This window comes from Lates calcarifer, linkage group LG12 (genome assembly GCF_001640805.2).
Source record: "Lates calcarifer isolate ASB-BC8 linkage group LG12, TLL_Latcal_v3, whole genome shotgun sequence".
NCBI classification, from domain to species: domain Eukaryota; kingdom Metazoa; phylum Chordata; class Actinopteri; family Centropomidae; genus Lates; species Lates calcarifer.
Window position 1 is genome coordinate 2,689,149 of NC_066844.1, and position 21,017 is coordinate 2,710,165.

Here is a 21,017-nt window from a genome sequence, read left to right on the forward strand (position 1 = left end):
AGTGGTGAAATGAAATGAACCATGTCAGACAAACTTAAAAGAAATGTATAACAATTTGAGCCCTGCTTCTCTCTTTGCCTTAAGTATACAGTAGATGCCATAATCCCTTACAAAGTATCCTGATATAGAGAGTAACAGGCGGCAGAGCAAGTACTACTACAACAAAGTGTACAGTATCCTTTAAGGCCCATGCTATGGAACGCCAGAGAACGCCGAGATCTGTGGGCTGACATGCAGCACAAATGCAGTCATAGAGGCATAAACAAATGTATGAGTCAATACAGGATTTAGAGAGCGCCTTCATGAACATGAAGTGTTCCAGGAGGATAAAACAAAAGGACATTACACACTCACATTAGACATAATACGTCAGATGCATTGGAATTAATTAGAAAAATGTGCTAACTTTATACACTGATTATTGTTCATCCACAGTAGTTATTTACTACATGTACACAGTGACTAACTATACTGTAGACATCTGTCTGGTTTTTGAAAAAAAGTTGTAATAAAGAATCGTCCAAGTGAACCAGTCACTATCAACACGCAGCTGCCAGTCTTACATTCCCACGCTAACTGGCAACAAACTGTACACTGCTGTAGCACAGAAACAGAGCGCGTCTAGACCTTTCTTATGATCTTATGATGAGGTGAAGGTTAGTGTAAGCCTTGATGGAGTAAGTCAGCCCTGTGTTCTCCCAAGTAACAAAACTCTGTGTGTGTGTGTGTGTGTGTGTGTGTGTGTGTGTGTGTGTGTGTGTGTGTGTTCCAGTGAAGGTTCAGAAGTCAGACCACCCCCACTCCTGGGACCCCTGTGTAAACTACTGTCACCCTCCAAACTCCACCCTCTGCAACACAAGCTCCACCCTCAACAAGTCGTGGACCGCCTCAAACAACAACACCATCAACAGCCTCGACTACTGCAAGTGTAAGAACACAAACTCTTTCTTCTTCCTGTTCATCCGTCGTCTCTGTCACTTGTTAGTTTTTCTCAGCTCATTCTTACTGTCAAACTTGAAGCAGGATGTCTGAAAAAATCATTAATGAGATGGAAACTTTCTGGCAAGTTTGGTCAAAGCACAGAGAAGAAATGATTACATTTTCATGCTAGTTGGTGAAACAGGGACGTGTATACGGCTTCTCATTTTAAGACACATAATTTTGTTATGCCAAACAACTCAGACGTATCCAGCTTGTCAGTTTATCCAGGACTTGTTAGCAAATGCTGTACTAATGGTTTACATAATATTAAAATGGTTGCTACAGTAAGCTGAAGAGGTATAACTCATTTTAGTTATTGTCACCACCTGATGTGAAAAAGACGTTAAAAACAAGATTACGTTTTGTTGGACATGTTTGTTCTTTGCTTCTCTTTTGCCGTCATTTTGTGTTCTTTACGTGTTGATTGTTCTCTTTTTCTCTTTTGCTTTCTCTCTGACCTGCAATAACTGATTTATCTGTAAACTGTTATCTTTTTCTGTCCCCTCTCGTTCTTAATTAATTCCTCAATTCCTGTCTTCTTGCCCATGCACTGCAGTATGGAAGCAATGGACGTCATCTTTCTTTTCTCTCTTTTTTGCAGCTCTGGTATCTGCCAGTTTCTCTCCCGGCTCTACGACCACGTCGGGCCCCAGTAGCCAGAGCTCCAGCACTTTGCCCAGGCCTACAGTTCCCATGAGTCCACGTAATTCACTGCTCAAACGACGGCAGAGAAAGAAAGAGCACAAAAGCTCCTGTAAGCTCCATATATCTGTGTCTGTATGTACAAGGATGGATTTTTTCTGAAGGGAAATGAATAATGAAAAGATCGATCTCATGTGTGTATGTGTATGTGTTCAGTGTCCCTGGCGTCCAGTTCGGTGGGTCCGGGCGGTCAGGTCGTTCACGTAGAGACCAGTGAGGTGATCTTAACAGGCGACCCACTCAATGGCTTCGGTGTTCAGCTTCAAGGAGGAATATTTGCCACTGAAACACTGTCTGCACCCCCACTCATCCGATTCATAGAGCCCGACAGCTCTGCAGAGAGGTGAGCACACACACATTCACACACTTACTTGACAAATCTGTTTGTTTGCAACGCAGAAATCTAAAATAATCACAATCATTTTTGCACTACACCAAAAACCTTTCCCTTCCTCAGCTGCAAGCAGCCTAAATGTTCTCAGTGTAGTAGCACGTAGGTGTGTTATTTGAAAGGGTTGTAACAGTATGTTTGTATTTGTGTGATCAAGCAATCTGTTGTAGTACAGCTATATTAATTGCTGTGTGTGTGTTTGTGTGAGTGGACATGTGCTAACTTTGATGCTGCTTTAACAGCTTTACTTAGCTCTCCTGTCTTTGAATGTCAGTGTTTGTGTGTGGGTGTGTGTGTGAGACTGATGGTGGCGGGGTATTAACAGCTTTGTTTGGCTCTGTGTTGTCTGTGGGTGTATGAACATTTTTAAGCATTTATGTATCACTGAGTGTAGGTGGGGTTTTCCAAATATCAATGTGCAAGTGTGTGAGTGTGTTCCCAAATCTTCTGTGTATCTTTTGCTGCACACCAGCTCATGGATATGTGTGGTTCATTGAAGTCTCTCTGTGTGAATTCTCAGTTGCGTCTGCATCATGTGTGTGTGTGTGCGTGTTTGTGTCGACTGATTGATGTTCTCGTCGTATTAACAGCTTCTCTAAGTGCTGGGTGTGTTTCAGCACCCTGAGGCCACACTCCCTTCTCCATTAGCGCCCACACTAACAACACTAATTAGTTAGCTTCCCCTCGCCCACGTCACATGAATCGACAAGTACCTTCCTTTCTGCCTGACAGGGTGAATCCAAATAAACCCCTTCACACCACCCTGAGTTATACTTAGCCACAACTTACCATCTTTAAAACCAAAAGTCTTGTGTAGCAGTGACCACCTGTTCGCTGCATGAGGACATCCTCCTTTAGGGTTTAACCTGTAATTATCCTGCATTAATCCCGCTGGAAGTTTCTCTTTAAATGTTATGGAGTATAATTTTAAATATGCACGGTATATTGTAGCACTACATAGCACTACACTCAACACAGTATTCATAACCAGTCTTAGATTAATTATCTGCCATATGGAATCTAAACTTTTCTGCACATTGAAACTAACACAAGAACAGTGCAGGTTCACTCTGCCTGCACAGGAGCAACACCCACTGTGAATAAACAAACAGGTAAAGGTTCTACCTACAAAAATAATAATGAAAAGATCTGAGTACCTTAAGTCCATCAGATCTCAGTAAAATATTCAAAACATGCAGACTTCATTATTCTTCATTATAGGAGTTGTTTGTTTCATTTGGCTCATTTGCCCCACAATGAAAATGATGTAGTGAAGTATGACTGAACTGCACTGAGCCACTAAAGATCATTTTCAATCTGACTTCAATCTGCCAGTATTTGCTGTGTCACATCTGCAAGTCAGGTGGAGCCCGTTTGAGACTGTACTCACATTCCACTGTATAAAACTTTTAACTGAAAATATGAAATAAGAGGTCACATGCTGATAAGTCAAAGCAGACTGCTAAGGAGTGATGAAAGAGGCAAGAAACAGTGCAGCACACAGTTAACAAACATCTGTTGGATTTCTTGAAACGAGTGACACTTGATGCATCACTTTGACTGCCAAATTTACATGAAGACATTAGCAGTTAAGACCCAGCTGTGGGTAACGCTTCACAAAGTTTATAATGTTTCTCCTAACCTTTTTGGTTATAATGAAGATGTCTGTATAATACAGGTCACCCACAGCTTAATGGGTGATACATCAGTTGTGTGTGTGTGTGTGTCATATTCACACAAGTGAAAATCCTGCTCTGCAAATTAAAAGGGCAGTAACTGCAAGAAGGTGAGGCCAAGTTAAACTAAGACAAATCACTTCATCTTCATCTTCTCCTGTCAGAAAGACCCTTTACCCTTAAAACATGCAATAATTAAGTGTTTCCAAGAAAATCTGCAATGTTATAGAGCTGAATGTGCTCAATATTCCTGTTGTGTAGTAAATCCATAGCCAGGAAGAAAATTTTGGCATCAAACTTTTAATTGGTGATGAGTCGGCCAGCTCATCCTGTTGTGTCCTGCAGGTGTAGCATAGGTTTACATCACTGTGTGTCAGGGTATTTCTGACTGAATTGCTACCATGCTATAACCTTCCTGCCAGGATCATGGTGTGATTTCAAGGTGGTGTTCATGGTTTCATGTCATTGGAAAGCAAGGTCAGAGGTGAAACTTTGTGCCAAATAGCACTGCCACAAGGTTCAACATCTTCCTTTCCTTACATTAGCCTCTGCTGATGTCAAGTGATGATGTGGAGAGAGCCTAAGCCGAGGTAGCACTGCTGTTGTGCCAAACTGCAAAAACTTTGGCTTGCTCCTGAGCAAATATATCTCATTTTAGCAGCTGAAAAACTGGCATTAATAGTTTGTAATATTGTGAGAAACAGGAGGAATAAGAGGATAGAAACATAGTTGTGACCAAGAACCGTGATGGATCAGGATACGTTCTGCATAAACTTAGTAGCATTTGTAATGCTGCTTTTGCTATCACTATTTCTGGCTACAGGCCTGCGGTTTGTTCTGCTTTCTGTTTATGTGATAACTGAGTTACTGGGGGACTGTGAGCTAATGTTAGCATTAACTGTGTAGCTTTGAAAACAAGAACTTATTGAACAGAGAGTTTGTCATGTGAGTGATGAGTCTTGATTTGGTTTGACAGGTTAGTTAGCAGCTGAAGGGTTGTGGGTTTGATTCCTGGTGCGTTCCCAGTACATGAAGGTGAAATAAATAACAGTGTCAGCCTCACAAAATACCTCTATTTTTTTTCAAAGGAAAGTTATTTACATGATTCATGATTTTAATAGTCAGCGCTTTACTCTCACTCCGGCACTGATTTATGTAGCGAGGAGCCAGGTTTGGGGGCTTTCTAAATGGTGGATGTTTTGGAATGTTTAATATCCAGCTAAAAATATTACAGTAGTGATATATAACACAGCAGGGAGTCTGAAACTCCTTGCTGGTGTGATCTATCTGTGTAAAATGAATTGAAAGAAAACAAAAACATCCCAAGTAGGGCGCTGCTGACAATTAGTACACCTACGTGCTTGAGTTTTTCTGTCCCTCTTGGGAGCATTTTAACCCAGGGGGCAATCATATCTAAACAGGCACAGAAAATAACTCCACAAACATGTTTTATTTTGGTGGCAGGCTGATGGTCTCATTCTGCTTCAAAGAAATTTTTAATTGTTGCCAAAGAAGATTTTAAAAGCGATCACAGTATGGCCTGTGAATGCTAACAAAAAGTCACACTCTGCCTGAGTTTCAAGATACAGTTCCACAGGTCAGAAAACTCAGTTCATAGGCCACTGACATTTATAACGCAAATTTCGCTCTGCAGTGAAAGGAACATTTCCCACAAGCCCAGGAACATCAGGCAGGTTAATCATCATCCGGTGCAAATGTTTTTAGACAGCAGAGATTACAATGAAAACCTTGGAAAGATGATATTAAAAGACAGACTTGGTGGATATGGATCCTGGAGAAACGGCTGCAGTGGGAGCTGTAGTTTTTTGAAGACTGTTGTGGGGTTCAGGTCTCAAAGCACTAAAACTGTAACTTACTGTATAGATATATTTTGAGAGAAAACTTGAAACATCTGTTGTTTCCAATCTTTCTGACATCGCCATGGTAACATTTGCTGTAGGTGTGGCCTGCTTCAGGTTGGAGACCGCCTCCTGTCAATCAACGGAATCCCAACAGAAGACGGAACACTGGAGGAAGCCAATCAACTTCTCCGAGATCGCGGCTCTGACCAATAAGGTCACGCTGGAGATAGAATTTGATGTAGCAGGTTTGTGAAGTTTAGTCTCTCACACATCATTACTACTACTATTATCATGTATATTACCTGTATTACATGTCTACTCTTATTAGCTGGCTTACTATTCTCTGTTGTGATGGTATAACTTTATTATAGCTCATTCAGCTATAGGACCTGTGTCAGACTTGTATTGTCATATTATCATCAACAGGTATTAGACACCGTTGCAATTCATCCCATCTATGAAGGCTTAACACATTTCCCCAGTATAATCAAAGAGAGCAGAGCAGCTGTTATACACTGTGTGTTCTTTATTAGGAGGCATTTTTTGATGGAGAATGCACAAATAGGTACATTTGCACAGAGTGGATGAACTGGTCAAACTCAGCGGCTGAGAGCTTTTGTGTCAGCGCAGAGAGGAGTGGACAGAATAATTACAGCTCTCCACTGCAGGGCATGGCCCCATCGACATGCTTTTAACCCCATGAAACATTAACAACCGCACTAATGCTCTCTTGAGTTCAAAGCAATATGTTTTTGTCTTCTGTGCTCTGTAGAAGAAAGGTTGAATTGAATTGCATTCTGAAATAAGTTTCGGAACCTACACGCCGACAAAGGTTTAATCAGTCCTTTTGAATGATCATTCTAAAAGAAAACTTGACTGGATCTTGTTGTTTCTCTAAAGTTACATTAAAAGTGCGAAAACTTGACTCAAGTCCCGCTGACAATAGTTATGTCATTTACAGAACTGTATACATCCAGAGACTGATTGATTTGACCTGATTTATGCAGTGTACCTCTCTGCAGTTACAAATCATGTCTTCTTTCTTTGTCTTTTTATTGCCTTTCACAATGTTGCATCATGTAATTTGTTAATATAGCCAGCAAGTAATTAAAAAATTAGCATTTGTCCTATAAACAGAGAGAAATGAGAACGATTTCATACCCTAACAATAACCCCAGAAAATGGATACCAGTCAGCAAGTGCAATATTTTAGACTTTTACTTCTGAAGTCACTTCAAAATATGTTCGACAGCTCTGAAAGCAGTTCGCCACTTTTGCAGCCGTTAGGCACAACGCTGTTCATGGAATTAAATCTCTTTGATACACATAGAAATCTGACTGATGGATAGCTGATGTTCATAGACAACTTTTTGACATTGTTATTGGGGTTAGATGAGTCTTTCTCGCTCGGCTCTGTAGGAAATGAATGAACTTGTTGATGATCATGTGTGAATGACAGCTAAGAGCCTCTTGGTAAGTGAAGATTCTGAAGTCTTAGGTGGTTGCTCTGCTCACAACTTGCACTTGTCATGCTTACGCCTTTATGTGGGGTTGTTTCACTGGTGAAATTAGTATTATGACTCATGCATGCAAACAGTGAGGATTTGAAGTCGCTGTTTGCCCTGGAGAAGAGCAATTCAGAGGAGATAAGAGCAAGAGCTAAATGCCTCGTAATTACAAATGTTAAGAGGGATGAAAAGAATTATTTTGTTGCTTCTTACATTAATGGCTTTTCTGCAAATGTTTAACGCCATCTGTGTGTTTGTGTTACAGAGTCAGTGGTGCCTAGTAGCGGTACTTTCCACGTCAAACTGCCGAAGAAGAGAGGAGTGGAGCTGGGGCTCACCATCAGTGGTAGCACGCACACATACACCAAACATTGGTCATATGATCTATTTTTTGTTTTAAGGGGCTGCTGGCAGAAAGTTTTAAATGTCAGAGACCACCCTGCATTTCTTCCAAACCACACACACACTCATACACATTTAACCAACCCTGCAGGGAAGCTCAGCTATAAACACCAACAGTGTTTATAAAACCGTATAGACACCAGGCCACACACTCACACTCACACTAATTTCAAGCCACTGGCCTTTTACTATATGGCTAGCAGTATGTTGACAGCCTGTTCATTTGTGATCCTTCGGTCTGGGGCTGTTTTTCAGGCCACTTAGTTCCAGTTAATGCAAATCTTAACGCTACAGTATATTTTAGACAGTGGTGTGCTTCCAGCTTTTTGGCAACAGTTTATAGTAAACCCTGTCCTGTTTCCTGTTCTGAAATTAAATTTCCCCTGTGCACAAAGTTGGGTCCATAAAGAAATACCCAGTTGCATAGATCCCTGACCACAACCCTATCAAACACCTTTGGGATGAATTGGAGGACTGACTATGAGCCAGGCCTTAACAGCCAACATCAGTGTTGGACCTCACTAATGTTTTATTTGGCTAAATGGGAACTAATGCCAAAACCTTTCTGAAAGAGTGGAGGCTGGTATAGTTGTATATCAATGCTGCACCACAACTGTAGACACGTATAAAAGTTTTATAAAATGATTAAGAATTTAAAAGGAAGTCCCAGGATCAAATCCCCAGGTACTCCAGCTTTCTCTTCCTCAGTCCAAAGATATGCTATAGTTATTTGGTGACTCTAAATTGCCCGTAGGTGTGAATGTGACTGTGAATGTTTGTTTGTCTGTATACATCAGCCCTGTCACAGACTCGCAGTCTGTCCGGGGTTTACCCCACCTGTTGCCCAATGTCAGGTTCCAGATCCCCCGCGACCCTTGAGGATAAGTGGTACAGACGGATGGATTTATTTTAATTATTGATAAATTCATTCACTACATACGTCACTGTAAAGCTGCTGTCCACATGGTGATTAACACTCTCACTTCAGCGGGAATGACCTACATTCAATGTTTAATATCGTTAGTCTGGAATGTGTGCGTAATGCAGTGCGTCAGTATTAACTGTATTATTTTAAGTAGCCTTGAATCAGTGACAGGTGGACTGTTGAACCTGGCACATTTTGAAATATTTGAAGACATAAATACATCAGTGAGTATTACAAAGATTCTGAAACTCTTTTATGAGCAAAAATTTGCTCAACAGAATCCCCAGACTGTCTGAGATCATGTGAAAGCTTTAACACTCTGGTTTCTCTAAAACCTCAGTAAAGCAGAATATCAAGTAACTGTATCAGGTATCACCAATCCTCTTACCCCCTGAGCATTTTCAGTGTCAACCTGCCCTGAGATTTCACTAATGAATTTTCTCCTCTCTGACTCTGCAGAGGTCTGTGATAGATGGTCCTACAGAGAAAACTTTGTTAAATCACCTCAAATAAATGCATCAATTTCTCACTGTTCTGTATGGATAGCTGCTGTTTATGACTAAATGAAACCAACACTGGTGGGAAAGGGCTGATCAGAGTTTGGAGTTCATAACAGACTGCAGTGTGGCAGACTCAGAGAGCAGTGCAATGGCGCCATCCTCTGAATGAAAGCGTTCACAGCTGACAGTGAGAGGATCTGAGAGCGCCAAGCACACTGACATAAATTAACCAGCCATCTTGAACCATTTTTCACCTGATAAGAATATGATAGAGATTTCATTTTAGTTATATATTAAGTTATAATTTCATTGCCATTGGTATCAAAACATTTTCAGCCCTCCTTAGTCCCAGTGTCTGACTCGTTTATCCTTCTTTGTTCCATTATCTCAAGATAAATAATACTGTTGTTGATAATGCAATAAATACTACATTGATGTAGGATTATTTGCTGTTGGTCATGTTATGTTATGTTACTATGTTATTAGTAGTAGTGGTAGTAGCAACATTTGTATTTGGTAGTAGTGTTATACTTGTTGTTTCTGCTGTTGCTTATTGTAATGTCATCTCCCTCCACAGCCAGTAAGAAGCCAGGGGAGCCCCTCATCATCTCTGACATCAAGAAAGGCAGCATGGCCCACAGGTATCAAGCAGAGTCTGTTCTGTTACACTCTCTTTGTAGGTTTAACATGTTTTTCTCATGATTCTATTCATCTCTCTGTTCTAATGTATTTGCAAAGTCCAACTCTATGGTTAATAATATGTCATACATTACATATTTAGTAATGTACACTATTTATTAGTCTCTTCTCTCTGTACTTATTCAGTACAGCTGCTGCCAGTACAGAGCTGATTTAATCTGTTTCTACCCTTGTGTCTCTGTCTCCCTCTTTCCCTCTCTCCCCCTTCAGAACAGGAACTTTGGAGCCTGGTGATAAGCTGTTGGCCATTGACAACATCAGACTTGAGAACTGCTCCAAAGACGATGCAGAGCAGATTCTCCAGCAGTGCGAGGAACTGGTAAAACTAAAGATCCGCAAAGATGAAGACAACTCAGGTAAATATGTGCATAAGTTGGTTCTGTGTATGTTGGTTAACATGATGATAATAATATGTTAAGGATGGATCATTACATTGAAAAAAAGGCTTTCTGTTTGTCCTTTTTATTTTATTAAACGATGTCCATCAGCTTAGCAGGCATCAGTTTAAAGTAAGGTGCACTGATAGAGTTTGGCCACTGGGTGGTGCTGTTGTCCACAACTTAGGGATGTTTGCTGCAGCTGTTAAATGGCATAAATCTAAGATACTGTAAGGTGCATCTTTACTGACCTCAGTGGGGAAGAAACTGTGGGAAAAGAAGAATTACATCTAACAACAGTAACAGTTAAAAACATAATTTAATTTAAACATTAAAATAAATAACTAAAGAAAGAAAGAAATCCAGCTGGTATATTGGTCTTTAATATGTACCATGAACAGGCATGTTGCAACTTTAAATTCCTGAGTCTTAATCCATCCGCCAGTCTGCGTGGCCACTTCACGTCTTACAGCGGCCATCTTGGATTTGTGTGATTCCACAAGTCAAATGAATGCCTCCAAATTGCTGTAAGAGATGTCATGTCATCCTGTTCCTCTGTGTGTTCTGATGTGATGAAGGGGAGGGATTGTGTAATCATGCTAGATTATTACTCAGAGGGTATAATCACATTCACATCCGATAGACATGAACACACAGACACACACGCATGCATGCAGGGATTCTGTGTTCAAGCTACATGATGACAAGGCAGTCTTCTCCTTGGTTACCATGGAAACTGTGTCTTTCTCACCAGTGTTGTCTTGTTAGGAGTTTTAACACACTTCTGGAATGAAGTGTGTGTGTGTGTGTGTGTGTGTGTGTGTGTGTGTGTGTGTGTGTGTGTATGTGTGTGCGTGCGCATTTAGGATTAACAGGTAACATGCAGTCCATCTAGTGAACCTGAAGTGTTGTTAGTCTGTGTGAGTGTGTGTATCAGATGAGCAACATACGTCAGACAGTATCATCTACTCCTAGGAGCTGAAACAGTAGAATAAAACGTGTGTGTGTGTGTGTGTGTGTGTGTGTGTGTGTGTGTGTGTACCAGATGAGCAGGAGACATCAGGCAGCATCATCTACACAGTGGAGCTGAAGCGGTACGGAGGCCCCTTGGGTATCACCATCTCAGGCACTGAGGAGCCTTTTGACCCCATCACTATATCTGGCCTAACCAAGAGAGGCCTGGCCGAGAGGTACACACACACATACACACAGTCTTTTCTTGGAAATCTAGGTTGCCAGCTTGAGCTGTGAAAGCATTAGGAGAACATTGGAGTAATTCTACTACTTCAACTCTACATTTTTTAGCCTGAAATCACCAAAATACTGTGTGTGCCATTTTATCATTTTGCCTCACCAGCGTTCATAGCATCAAACAAACAAATACTTTCACTCTAAAATATTATTATCCCATCAGTACTGGTGATGAACCAGTGACAGGCTTCACATCATCCTACACAACATGAATCAGTTCACCTGGGGTTCCACTGTGGCTTTGCAAAGATATCATGTGGGTGTTCACTATGTTCTCTGTAGGGCAGGTAAGCTCATGTGGCTAATCTACACCTCTTCTTCTGCAGCATTTCATCCCATCACACAAACCTAGTTCTACCACATACTTCTAAGACATTTAAAACACAAAGGTTTTGTATAAATGTCTGTTCAGTCTTTCGACATTCTATTTTTAAATAAGTGGTTAGTGAATTCACCAGTGGACATGTGATTCCTGGGGTCATCTTTTTGGGTCACAGGTATTGTTCCTGTGTATGTGGGACTTTGTGTTGGCCGAAGTCTGTTCTTTTCCACTGCATCATGTTTCACCGTCTCATTAGGTGGTGGATGTATCTGGTCACGACTCTGAAAATATCCTTTTACTAAATTGTGTGAATTATTCTTCCAAGGGTTTGTGGTCAACTGTATTGCCACATTTAATTTTGTATTTATTGATGTGTTCGGTTTGGGAAAGTATGTCTGTATAAAGAGCCAGAGAACTAAATATGACTTAAACTTAGATTCAGAGACTGCAACGCTAAACATATATACACACTAAGCAGAGCCATTTTCAGAAATAAAGCTATGGTACTCGCCAAGTTTGTCACCTGATGTAGAAACAACATAGTTAGAATGGTTTGTGCCATTCAAAACACAGGGTTTGTCTTGAATGGAATGATCATGTGTAAAAACTTATTAGGAGAAATAATAAGTCTTGGGCAATAAATATAGGGGTTCCTCACCAGCAGCTGAGTGTGCAGCAGGTGCCATGTGGCATGTAGCGATGACAGATGAGATAATGAGAAACACGATGCGGTGGAGAGATGGGATAGCAGCTAGTGTCCACAGCAACGAGACTCAGCAGAAGATGACATAATGGTTTTCCTGAGTCATAATCTTCCACTGGTGAATTCAGCTTACATCCAGTCCACCACACAGCACTTATTTCACTGTTAAATGTCAGCTTTTATTACTGGCTCACGTGTTATTTCACCAAAACACGCCCAGGGAGGCAGCTTACTGCTACACCTCCATACACACACACACACACACACATTCTGTGACCCCATTTCTTGAAGTTTGTGATGTAATTGTTCTATTTCCTGTTCTCGTTGTTGTCGATAAAACACTTTGCCTCAGACCTTTTGGCTAAAAGCACTCTATAAATAAATTCAGCTCAGCTTGACACAGAACAGAGTGCAGGAATACGGATGATATCAACATCACTACATCTGTGTGGCTGCTGGAAAATCTTCACACTGACCCAGTTTTTCTTTGATCTGTGTTTTAAGTTTGTTAAACCAGCTAAGGTAAATAGAAACCACAGATATAAAATCCAGAAAACCTGCCGTCTCAAAAACACACACTTAACGCATGTATATAAGTTTAAAGCATGCCCACGTGATATGAGAGTGTGTGTGAGATAAGAGCTCAAACCGAAATGGCATCTCTATCAAACTAGGCCATGAGATAAAGGACTACATTTTACACCAGGTTTAATACAGCAACCAGTGATAAAGGGATTAAAGAGAGCCGCTGTTATTCATTTCAGAGTCACCTTGTTGTGACCATTGACTAGTCATATGGCTGTTTACATAGGTTTTATTTAAACTTGAACAACTAATTTGCAGGTTAGTGATATACTGTGAGAAAATCAAGGTCAGTTCACACAACTACAAAAAGCAAAAACATTTTTCACATACAAGGAAAATAAGGAATTTTTTCATTGCTGTATTGCACATCAGGCCTCTGATTCCACAATGCCAACATGCTATATAAAATCACACACTAGGGTGGCATTACACTGGCTTTGTTTGGTTCAGTGTAAACAAAGGTAGTGTAATCAACAGTGTTCTTAATGCCATTATAGTGCAGTCTCTGTAAAATGGGCTGTAGTGTGGCTTTGGAGTGGAAACAAACTGTGGTTTCAGAGTAATCACATCTAAACACATTTAACTGTCTTATATTAACCTCACATCTCATAGTACTTACTTTGTGTACCAGTGTGTGATCTTTTACCTGTGTGTGTGAATGTGTATGTATTCATGTGTGTCCAGGACAGGGGCTATTCATGTAGGGGATCGGATCCTGGCTATCAACAGCGTCAGTCTTAAAGGCAAGCCTCTGAGTGAAGCCATCCACCTGCTGCAGATGGCTGGAGAGACAGTCACCCTCAAGATAAAAAAGCAACTTGACAGTAAGTCTTTATAAAGTTTGCCGAGCCTGCTGACCTGAGCTCAGTGTTACTGCAGTCAGCCTTTTGGTACACAGGATAGACACTCTAATACCTGCCAATTACTCTCTAAGACTTAAAGCAACTCTATGTAACTTTTACTGAGCAACAGCAGCCTCCGCAGCCACAAGTTGAAATTAGAAACAGGACTCTGGTGCATTCAGAGAGCAGGTGTTCAGGGAGCAGAGTGGGAATAACAGAGGCTCCATTCTTCCTGTTACAAGTTAGTGAACCATCAAAATGATTCTGAAGAAAGAGTAATCTATTTCAAAATTCTGAGTCATTCTTTGCACTTTTGGCAATTCTCAACTCCCCTGTGTTGCCTTTATGAAAAATGACCCAATGTTGCCTCCTGTGATAACTTACAACCTTAGTTAGCAATCCAGAGACCATCAGCCTTGTCTGAAAATAGGCTGACTGTGTCAGCATTTCTTTGTTGTTTGATAATAATTTTATTGGACAACGCTAATTCCAGCCTCTTCTCTCCAAGGTTTAGAGGAGAGGAAAGCAACAGAGATCGAGGACACAACAGAAAATGAGCTGAGTGACCCTGAGGAGGACGATTTGACGGACAGCCAACAGACCAATAAGCTTTCTGAGCTTTACTCCACGACCATACCCAGTGTGGACTCTGCCATGGAGTCATGGGATGGCTCAGGACTGGACGCCGGCTATGGCAGCCAGGGTAAGCTGTGGATTAACATGTGTAGGCTGTGAAAGGTCAGCAAGGACTTATACTACAAAACATACTCAGAGTAAAAATCTTGTATTTTCTCAGTTGAGCTTCAGGAAAATCATGGTTCTATCCTTACATAGCAGCTGTCTGTAAGTGAACACCTCTCTCCTTCTGCAGGCACATACAGCAATCAAGCAGCCGGCATCGCCCTCCACCCTCATGAGTGGCGTAGCGCCAAGCAGCAGCAGCGCAGCAGCACACCTCCACCTGGACGCCGGAAGAACTACCCCTTCAGCGACTGGAGGGTTCAGTGAGGATGACTGGGACAAACCACCAGGGTAAGACTGAATTTAGTTCTCAATCATATGTCCTGTATATTTTTGCAGGACATATAATACATGCTGCACATTTGTAGATCCTTTGGTTCAGCAGCCACTGGTTTCCCTTAACTTTGGTACTTCATGAAAATCTAACAATGCATTGAACATCAAGTCATAAGACATATGAGGCTTTATTGTCATTGTGGTTAAATAATTACATTTGTTTGGTAACTCACAAAGACCAGCAGCAATAAAACATAAAGTATAGAAATATAGGTATATGTAAGAATACACAAAACTAGACAAAAATAGTTCCAGTGCGATTTAACAGGTATGTCAAGTTCCGTTATCATAATTGCGAGAGACTAGGTGCAGATTTACTTAAGAACTCATCACACTAATTTAGCTCAAAAAGGTAATAAAAAATTGAGAAGCATTAATGCAGACTTGATGTTCACTGTGATTATTAAGCACTCAAGCAACTTTGTACTTCACAGAACTTAGAGGAAATAAAGTTTTCACAATGGTTAGATGTGATTTAAAGCTCATGTGATGTAGTAATTCTCTGATTCCTGGTGCTGGTGGCTGCACCAATGGTTTGTGGTGAAGTGGAAATCTCAGTGTGGAGGCTGACTGGTGAAGCCAGTGAGAGTGACAGGATCTGGAGTATCTGTGTGTGTACAGTGATGAGTCAGAAGGTTAAGCCTTGTGAGGATAGTAACATTCACTGAGGTTATGTAACACTGCTGGGGGTGGAGAGAAAGAGGAGAAAAAAATCATCTGCACAATGAACGTGAATTAATCTTGTCAGTCGAGGACATTCAGTGTTAAATGATTACTCGTGTTGGATTTAACCAGAGCAAATAACCATGTCCTATACTGACACTGCTCTGTGTTCATAGCAGCGTTGTTGATGATGCTACCCTTTTGTTAATATATATACAGTATAAGAAAGTGGAATTTCTGCCTTGACATGGACACTCACTTCCAAATTACAAATGGATTCACATCACAGTGACTTTCAGTTGGCCAGGAAACTGTGTTGTGGTACAGAAGAGCTTCACATTAGAGAGGGACAATGTGAATATAGCATACAAGTCATGACCAAGAGGCAGCGTTACCAAGATTCAGCCCAAAAGGTTTTTGTCTGAACATGTATGTACGTGTATGTTTGTTTTGGTTTAAGATGTGTCTTTCTAGCATCCAGTGGTGACAAAGGGGTGAGATGACTAGTTTCTAAAGCAACTTTATTTGCATTTGTGTGTGTGTGTGTGTGCGTGTGTGTGTGTGAGACAGATTCATTGGCCAACAACCAGATGGTATTCTGTTGGATCCAGATGACAGTTTCTGGTGTCAGGCGCTGGAGGATCTGGAGACCTGCGGCCAGTCAGAACTACTCAGAGAGATAGAGGTCAGTCGGCATGTTAGCATTAGCATTAGCATCCTTTGTCAAAATAGTTGAATCCTAAAGACCACCACCAATTTACAATGTAATTTACAATGTAAATAATAACATGGTAAAAATATAACATGGATAAAGTATATAACCTCCAGGTCATTCAAGTGGTTTTGTACTTGATGCCTTCAGGCTTATCCATTAACACATTGATCACAGCTGCTGAGTATGTGTGAATCATTACCCTCTGTTAAGTTAAATCCAGTTAAAGTGTATGTGCATTTGTATGTGCAGGCATCCATCATGACAGGCACAGCCATCAGTCTGGGCGTAGATGGTGTCAACAAGCCTCCAGCTGAGCCCATATTAAGCCACAACAGGATGAGCCCATTGCGGAGAAATTCTCTCCTGCACCAGGGAAACCTGCTGCACCAGGGCACACACCTCCACCAGGGGGCCCATCTGCACGAGGAGGCCCACCTGCATGAAGAGGCCCAACTCCACCAAGGTCAGTAGCAGATGTGAGATAATCAAGAGTGTTTTTTTTCTCCAAGCTCCTAGTATAGTATGCTGTCATGTATAAAGGTGGTGTTAACTATATTCTACTGTTAAATACTTCATTTAAAAACCGACCCATCCATTCCACCCAGACACCCACCTGCACCAGGAGACCCATTTCAACCAGGAGGCCCACCTGCATCAGGGGGCCCAATTCCACCAAGATAACCAATCTCCACTCCTGCACCACGAGCCCAAGCCCAAGGCCTCATTAAGAGTGTCAGAGAGAACGTGGGAGTCTCGTCGGATCAAGGAGGAGATGCAGGGGATTCTGTCCCCAACGCCTCTGGAGCTGCACAAAGTGAGTTCCAAACCTCTGTTACATTGTTTTCTGTTTAATGCTGACAGGATTAGGTAAAGTGAGGGCCTCAGTAAAGGGTAAACAATTAATTGCAATTAATTAACATTTAAATTTTAACTGAAATGGTCTCAGTTTTTGGCTAAAAATGTTAAATGTAACTTTAAAGTTCCTCAAGTGTGAAAGAATAGATGCTGAGTTTGTAAGTTTGTAAGTTTGTTTGAGTTTCCCATAATATACTCTCAGTGTGGAACTCTTCACTACAACCAAACTTACCCTGTTAACAGTTAGTGAGGTTTGAAGGATTTGGAGTTCTGCAGAGCAGATGTTGGCAATATTCACATTTGTCCAACATTAAACAGACCAGCAAAACATTCAGTATATAAAAATGCTGCTTGGTCATAAGCCACATGACTTCTGGTAAAAGGCAACTTCTTTTCTCCCTACAATGGACTTGGTAAAGAAACTGGGCCTAAGCTTTATAGTTAGATTAGCTGTTTGTTATTATGTTTTACACACAGAGGTACATTACAGACTAGAGGTACATTCAGTAACCGTTTCACATGTAACTAATCTCTCGCCTAATCTGGTATCTTCATTATACTGTACTTAAGTTGGCCTTAAGAAACACTTCTCATATGTCATGCAGGAAACAAAGAGAGAAGAAGTATCTTTGTTAAGCTCCCCCATGCCATGTGGTCAGCTTTAGCGGCCATCTTTTGAGTCCATCATCTTGTTCTAAGTTGTTTTAAGTTCTAAGGCTTAAAACAAGGCAGCCATTTTGAAACTAAGGTAAGGTATCAGGTTAAGAAAGAGGTTATTAGAGAACATTAGACTTCTGGCCTTGTTCAGTTTCTTTGCTTCAGTTGAGTTGCACAGGTTGAGTTGCAGGTCTTTACTTTCATCTGTCTTCACCTGCAGAGTGCTTCACAGGGAGGCTGGCTGGTGTGTGGGCGCGTGTCCTCATTCATAATCTCCTGCTGCCCTGAAACCTGCACTAACCAGCCACCACTTGTGATGTACTGCCAGAAAGTAGCAAGGACACCATGAACAGGAATATCTGTGAATGAAATCAATAAGAACAACAGTTTATGTTAGAGCTGAAGTATCAACACACCCTGCAAGCTTGTCCATATATTACGTAACATACTGTAGTACACAATGGAAAATATAGTGCCTCAACCCTCTTGGGCAACTGTTATGCTGGCAGCTACATGTCTTTATAATCATTACCTCATTTGAGGATCTCCTCAAACTTGTATAGCTCAGGCCTAGACTGAGAAAATAAACAGGGGCCAAGAACATATACAAACACTGAAATTGGAAAAATATTTTATAGGCCTTAGTTTTGGGACCCAAACATTATATAGACAAACCCTGAACAATACCTGAGAGTGTGCTGTAACCACTTTCCTGGACTCTGTCTGATCGGACACAGAATGAGCCATCATACTTTCATACTATGGTGAAACAGGCACTAAATTTTATGCTAGGTGGTATTTAAAAAATGTAATCAAAAAAGATTTAAATTTTACATGGTGAATCCTGCAGAAACCTTGGTTATAGTCAAATTTCAAGAAAACAGGAGGATTTTTCTGTGACTCTTCCTAAAAAAAAATTTAATCTTGCTAAAACAAAAATCTGTTCAAATGTTCTAAATTAAGTTTAGATTCATTCATTCTTTTTTTGTCTTTCTGCACAGACACTGACTTCAGATTATTTCATTTACGTATTGACTGTTGTTTTTGTGCTGTTTGACTGCAGCTTTTAACAGAAACATAAAGCTATGTGATGCATACCATCAGTCAGTTAGCTCTGTGTCAGTCTTTTTTAAGCACCTTTTTAATAGATAACTGCATTAGTTGTGTCTCTCAAATAGCCATTGGTTTTGTGTTTTTCATTCATGCTCAAACTTGTATCTAACTAAACTCACTTAAAATACCTTGTTTCCTTTTGCTTTCCCTCTGTAGGTAACCGTGATAAAGGACCCAGAGAGCGATGACTTTGGTTTCAGTGTTTCAGACGGTTTCTTGGAGAAGGGAGTTTATGTCAACATGATCAGACCTGACGGGCCAGCGGACCGAGCCGGGCTCAAACCCTACGACAGGATCCTGCAGGTACAGATACAAGATTTAATGTTTGACAGTGTTTACATCCATATAGGGACAACAATTTAGAATATAGTCCAAAGGCTATGGTAAAGCAGCAGGACAAGATTTTTATGGCATACTTGAATATATTTTGCATCAGGCTGACAACTACAGTTGTTACAGTAACAAATCAACAGCAGCACCACTGTCTGTGTGCCTCTATCGTTGTCCAGGTGAACCATGTTAGGACGAGGGACTTTGACTGCTGCCTGGCGGTGCCTCTCATCACAGAGGCTGGAGACAGACTGGAGCTGGTCATCAGCCGCAACCCACTGGCCAACGATGATCCAGAGGACAATAACAACACTTTAGACCACCCGCTAGACCTGTAACACACACACACACACACACACACACAAGACAGACAGATGAATCTCTAGATATACACACACATACATTCACTCTGTCACACTCAGGCAGAAAACATATTATAAGTGGTGATGAAATATAAACTTATATCTACTGGAACTGGCCCAAACATACACACACAAACACACACTCATTCCACCGGCTTGCAATAATTCTACTTAAACACAAAGACTCCTCCAGAAACACACACACGCAAACACTTGCATGCTCACACAGTCGCCCCCTCCCATTCACATTGGGTTGAACTGCTGTTATACAGTACATTTCTTTAAGAAAGCACTGCCAGAGTGCAGAAAAACCACCAGAGGATCTCCTGACGACTAGCTTGGAGTGTTGGTCCAACATAAACAGCCACTAACTTGGCACTTTAACCAGCCATTTTAACCAATTCTGACTCTTTACTTAAAACAAACTAATAAAAACCTGCAATTTGAGCAAGGTAATTTCAGCTGTTTTTAATGCCAGGCCACAGGTTTATAGAAATTTCCAGTGCTGATGGTTCCAGAAGGATCTGCCTTACTACACAATATTGTTAGTGATTTTGGGAAATTTCAAGTGAAACAGAATTGATTAGAAGAGAAATTGCCTTGCTCACTTTTCAAATTTTATTGGTTTCAAGAAAGAAAGGCTGATGAGACTCAATAGAAGATCAACTGTTTATAAAGGAATTGTTTTTTTTATATATTGTGTCTGACTGTGGTCTATACAGATGTAGCCATTGTAGAGGTCCATATTGCTGCTAAGAGTCTGCTCAAATAACTGCTGCTCCAATGCAATTCCCAAGAGTAATTTCCTGGAAAGGTCAAAGTTAGCTCTTTTTCCAGCTGTCGCACGAAGGCGTACTTCTATACTGGATACCACTGCACATCATAAGGTCAGCACAGTGACATTTAAAAAAAAATCTTAATTTGTGCCATCATTTCAAGGTCAAGACAGTGATGTCATCACAACTGCCAAACTCTGTTGTTCAATCAAAGTCACTGAGGGAAAGGATTGCTCTCCTCTCCTAATGAAAAAATGTTATCTTAAATGGAAGTTACTAGCAAAGGCAAATTATGCTGCAACACAATCGGGCAGCAGAGCTTATGGAGATGCCCCGGAGAAAACTGTGTTGCCAACAGAAGAACATCTTCCTGCAACATTGAGAAACTTTTTTGATTTGGTCTTTTGTTTTTCCTTTTACCAGCTGCTGGGAGAGCTGTCCATCTATGTTACCCAAGTCTGTCATCACAGTTGTCTGAGAGCACTGGGCTAATCACTGGCTTACAAAGTCAAAGAGTAGTAGCAACTATATATGTATTACAGAGAGAGATCACAATTGGGGTTGAGATCCAGCATTATCACAAATAACACCTATTTATGCTATTAAAGGTGCTGTGTGTAGCACTAAAGAGAAATTCAGTACCACATATTTTTTTAGAAATTAGTATAATTGCTATGAACAAACAAGTCAAGTACAGTCTGTCAGTATTCTTCAGAAACAAACAGAGGTAAAGCTTGTGAAAA

General features: G+C 40.8%; 1 protein-coding gene across 1 annotated transcript in view; it reads left to right on the forward strand.

The window, feature by feature from the left end:
- The window catches only part of grip2b (glutamate receptor interacting protein 2b), a 135,191-nt gene extending 114,174 nt beyond the window's left edge, over positions 1–21,017 (forward strand). Inside the window, 18 exon segments of the mRNA XM_018661968.2 lie at positions 773–928; positions 1,583–1,735; positions 1,840–2,026; positions 5,711–5,807; positions 5,809–5,857; positions 7,386–7,466; positions 9,525–9,588; positions 9,857–10,002; positions 11,069–11,213; positions 13,569–13,708; positions 14,235–14,429; positions 14,598–14,719; positions 14,721–14,758; positions 16,037–16,151; positions 16,431–16,644; positions 16,787–16,995; positions 18,963–19,109; positions 19,316–21,017. Coding sequence (XP_018517484.1) covers positions 773–928; positions 1,583–1,735; positions 1,840–2,026; positions 5,711–5,807; positions 5,809–5,857; positions 7,386–7,466; positions 9,525–9,588; positions 9,857–10,002; positions 11,069–11,213; positions 13,569–13,708; positions 14,235–14,429; positions 14,598–14,719; positions 14,721–14,758; positions 16,037–16,151; positions 16,431–16,644; positions 16,787–16,995; positions 18,963–19,109; positions 19,316–19,474 — 2,417 coding nt within the window. The 3' untranslated portion in view covers positions 19,475–21,017.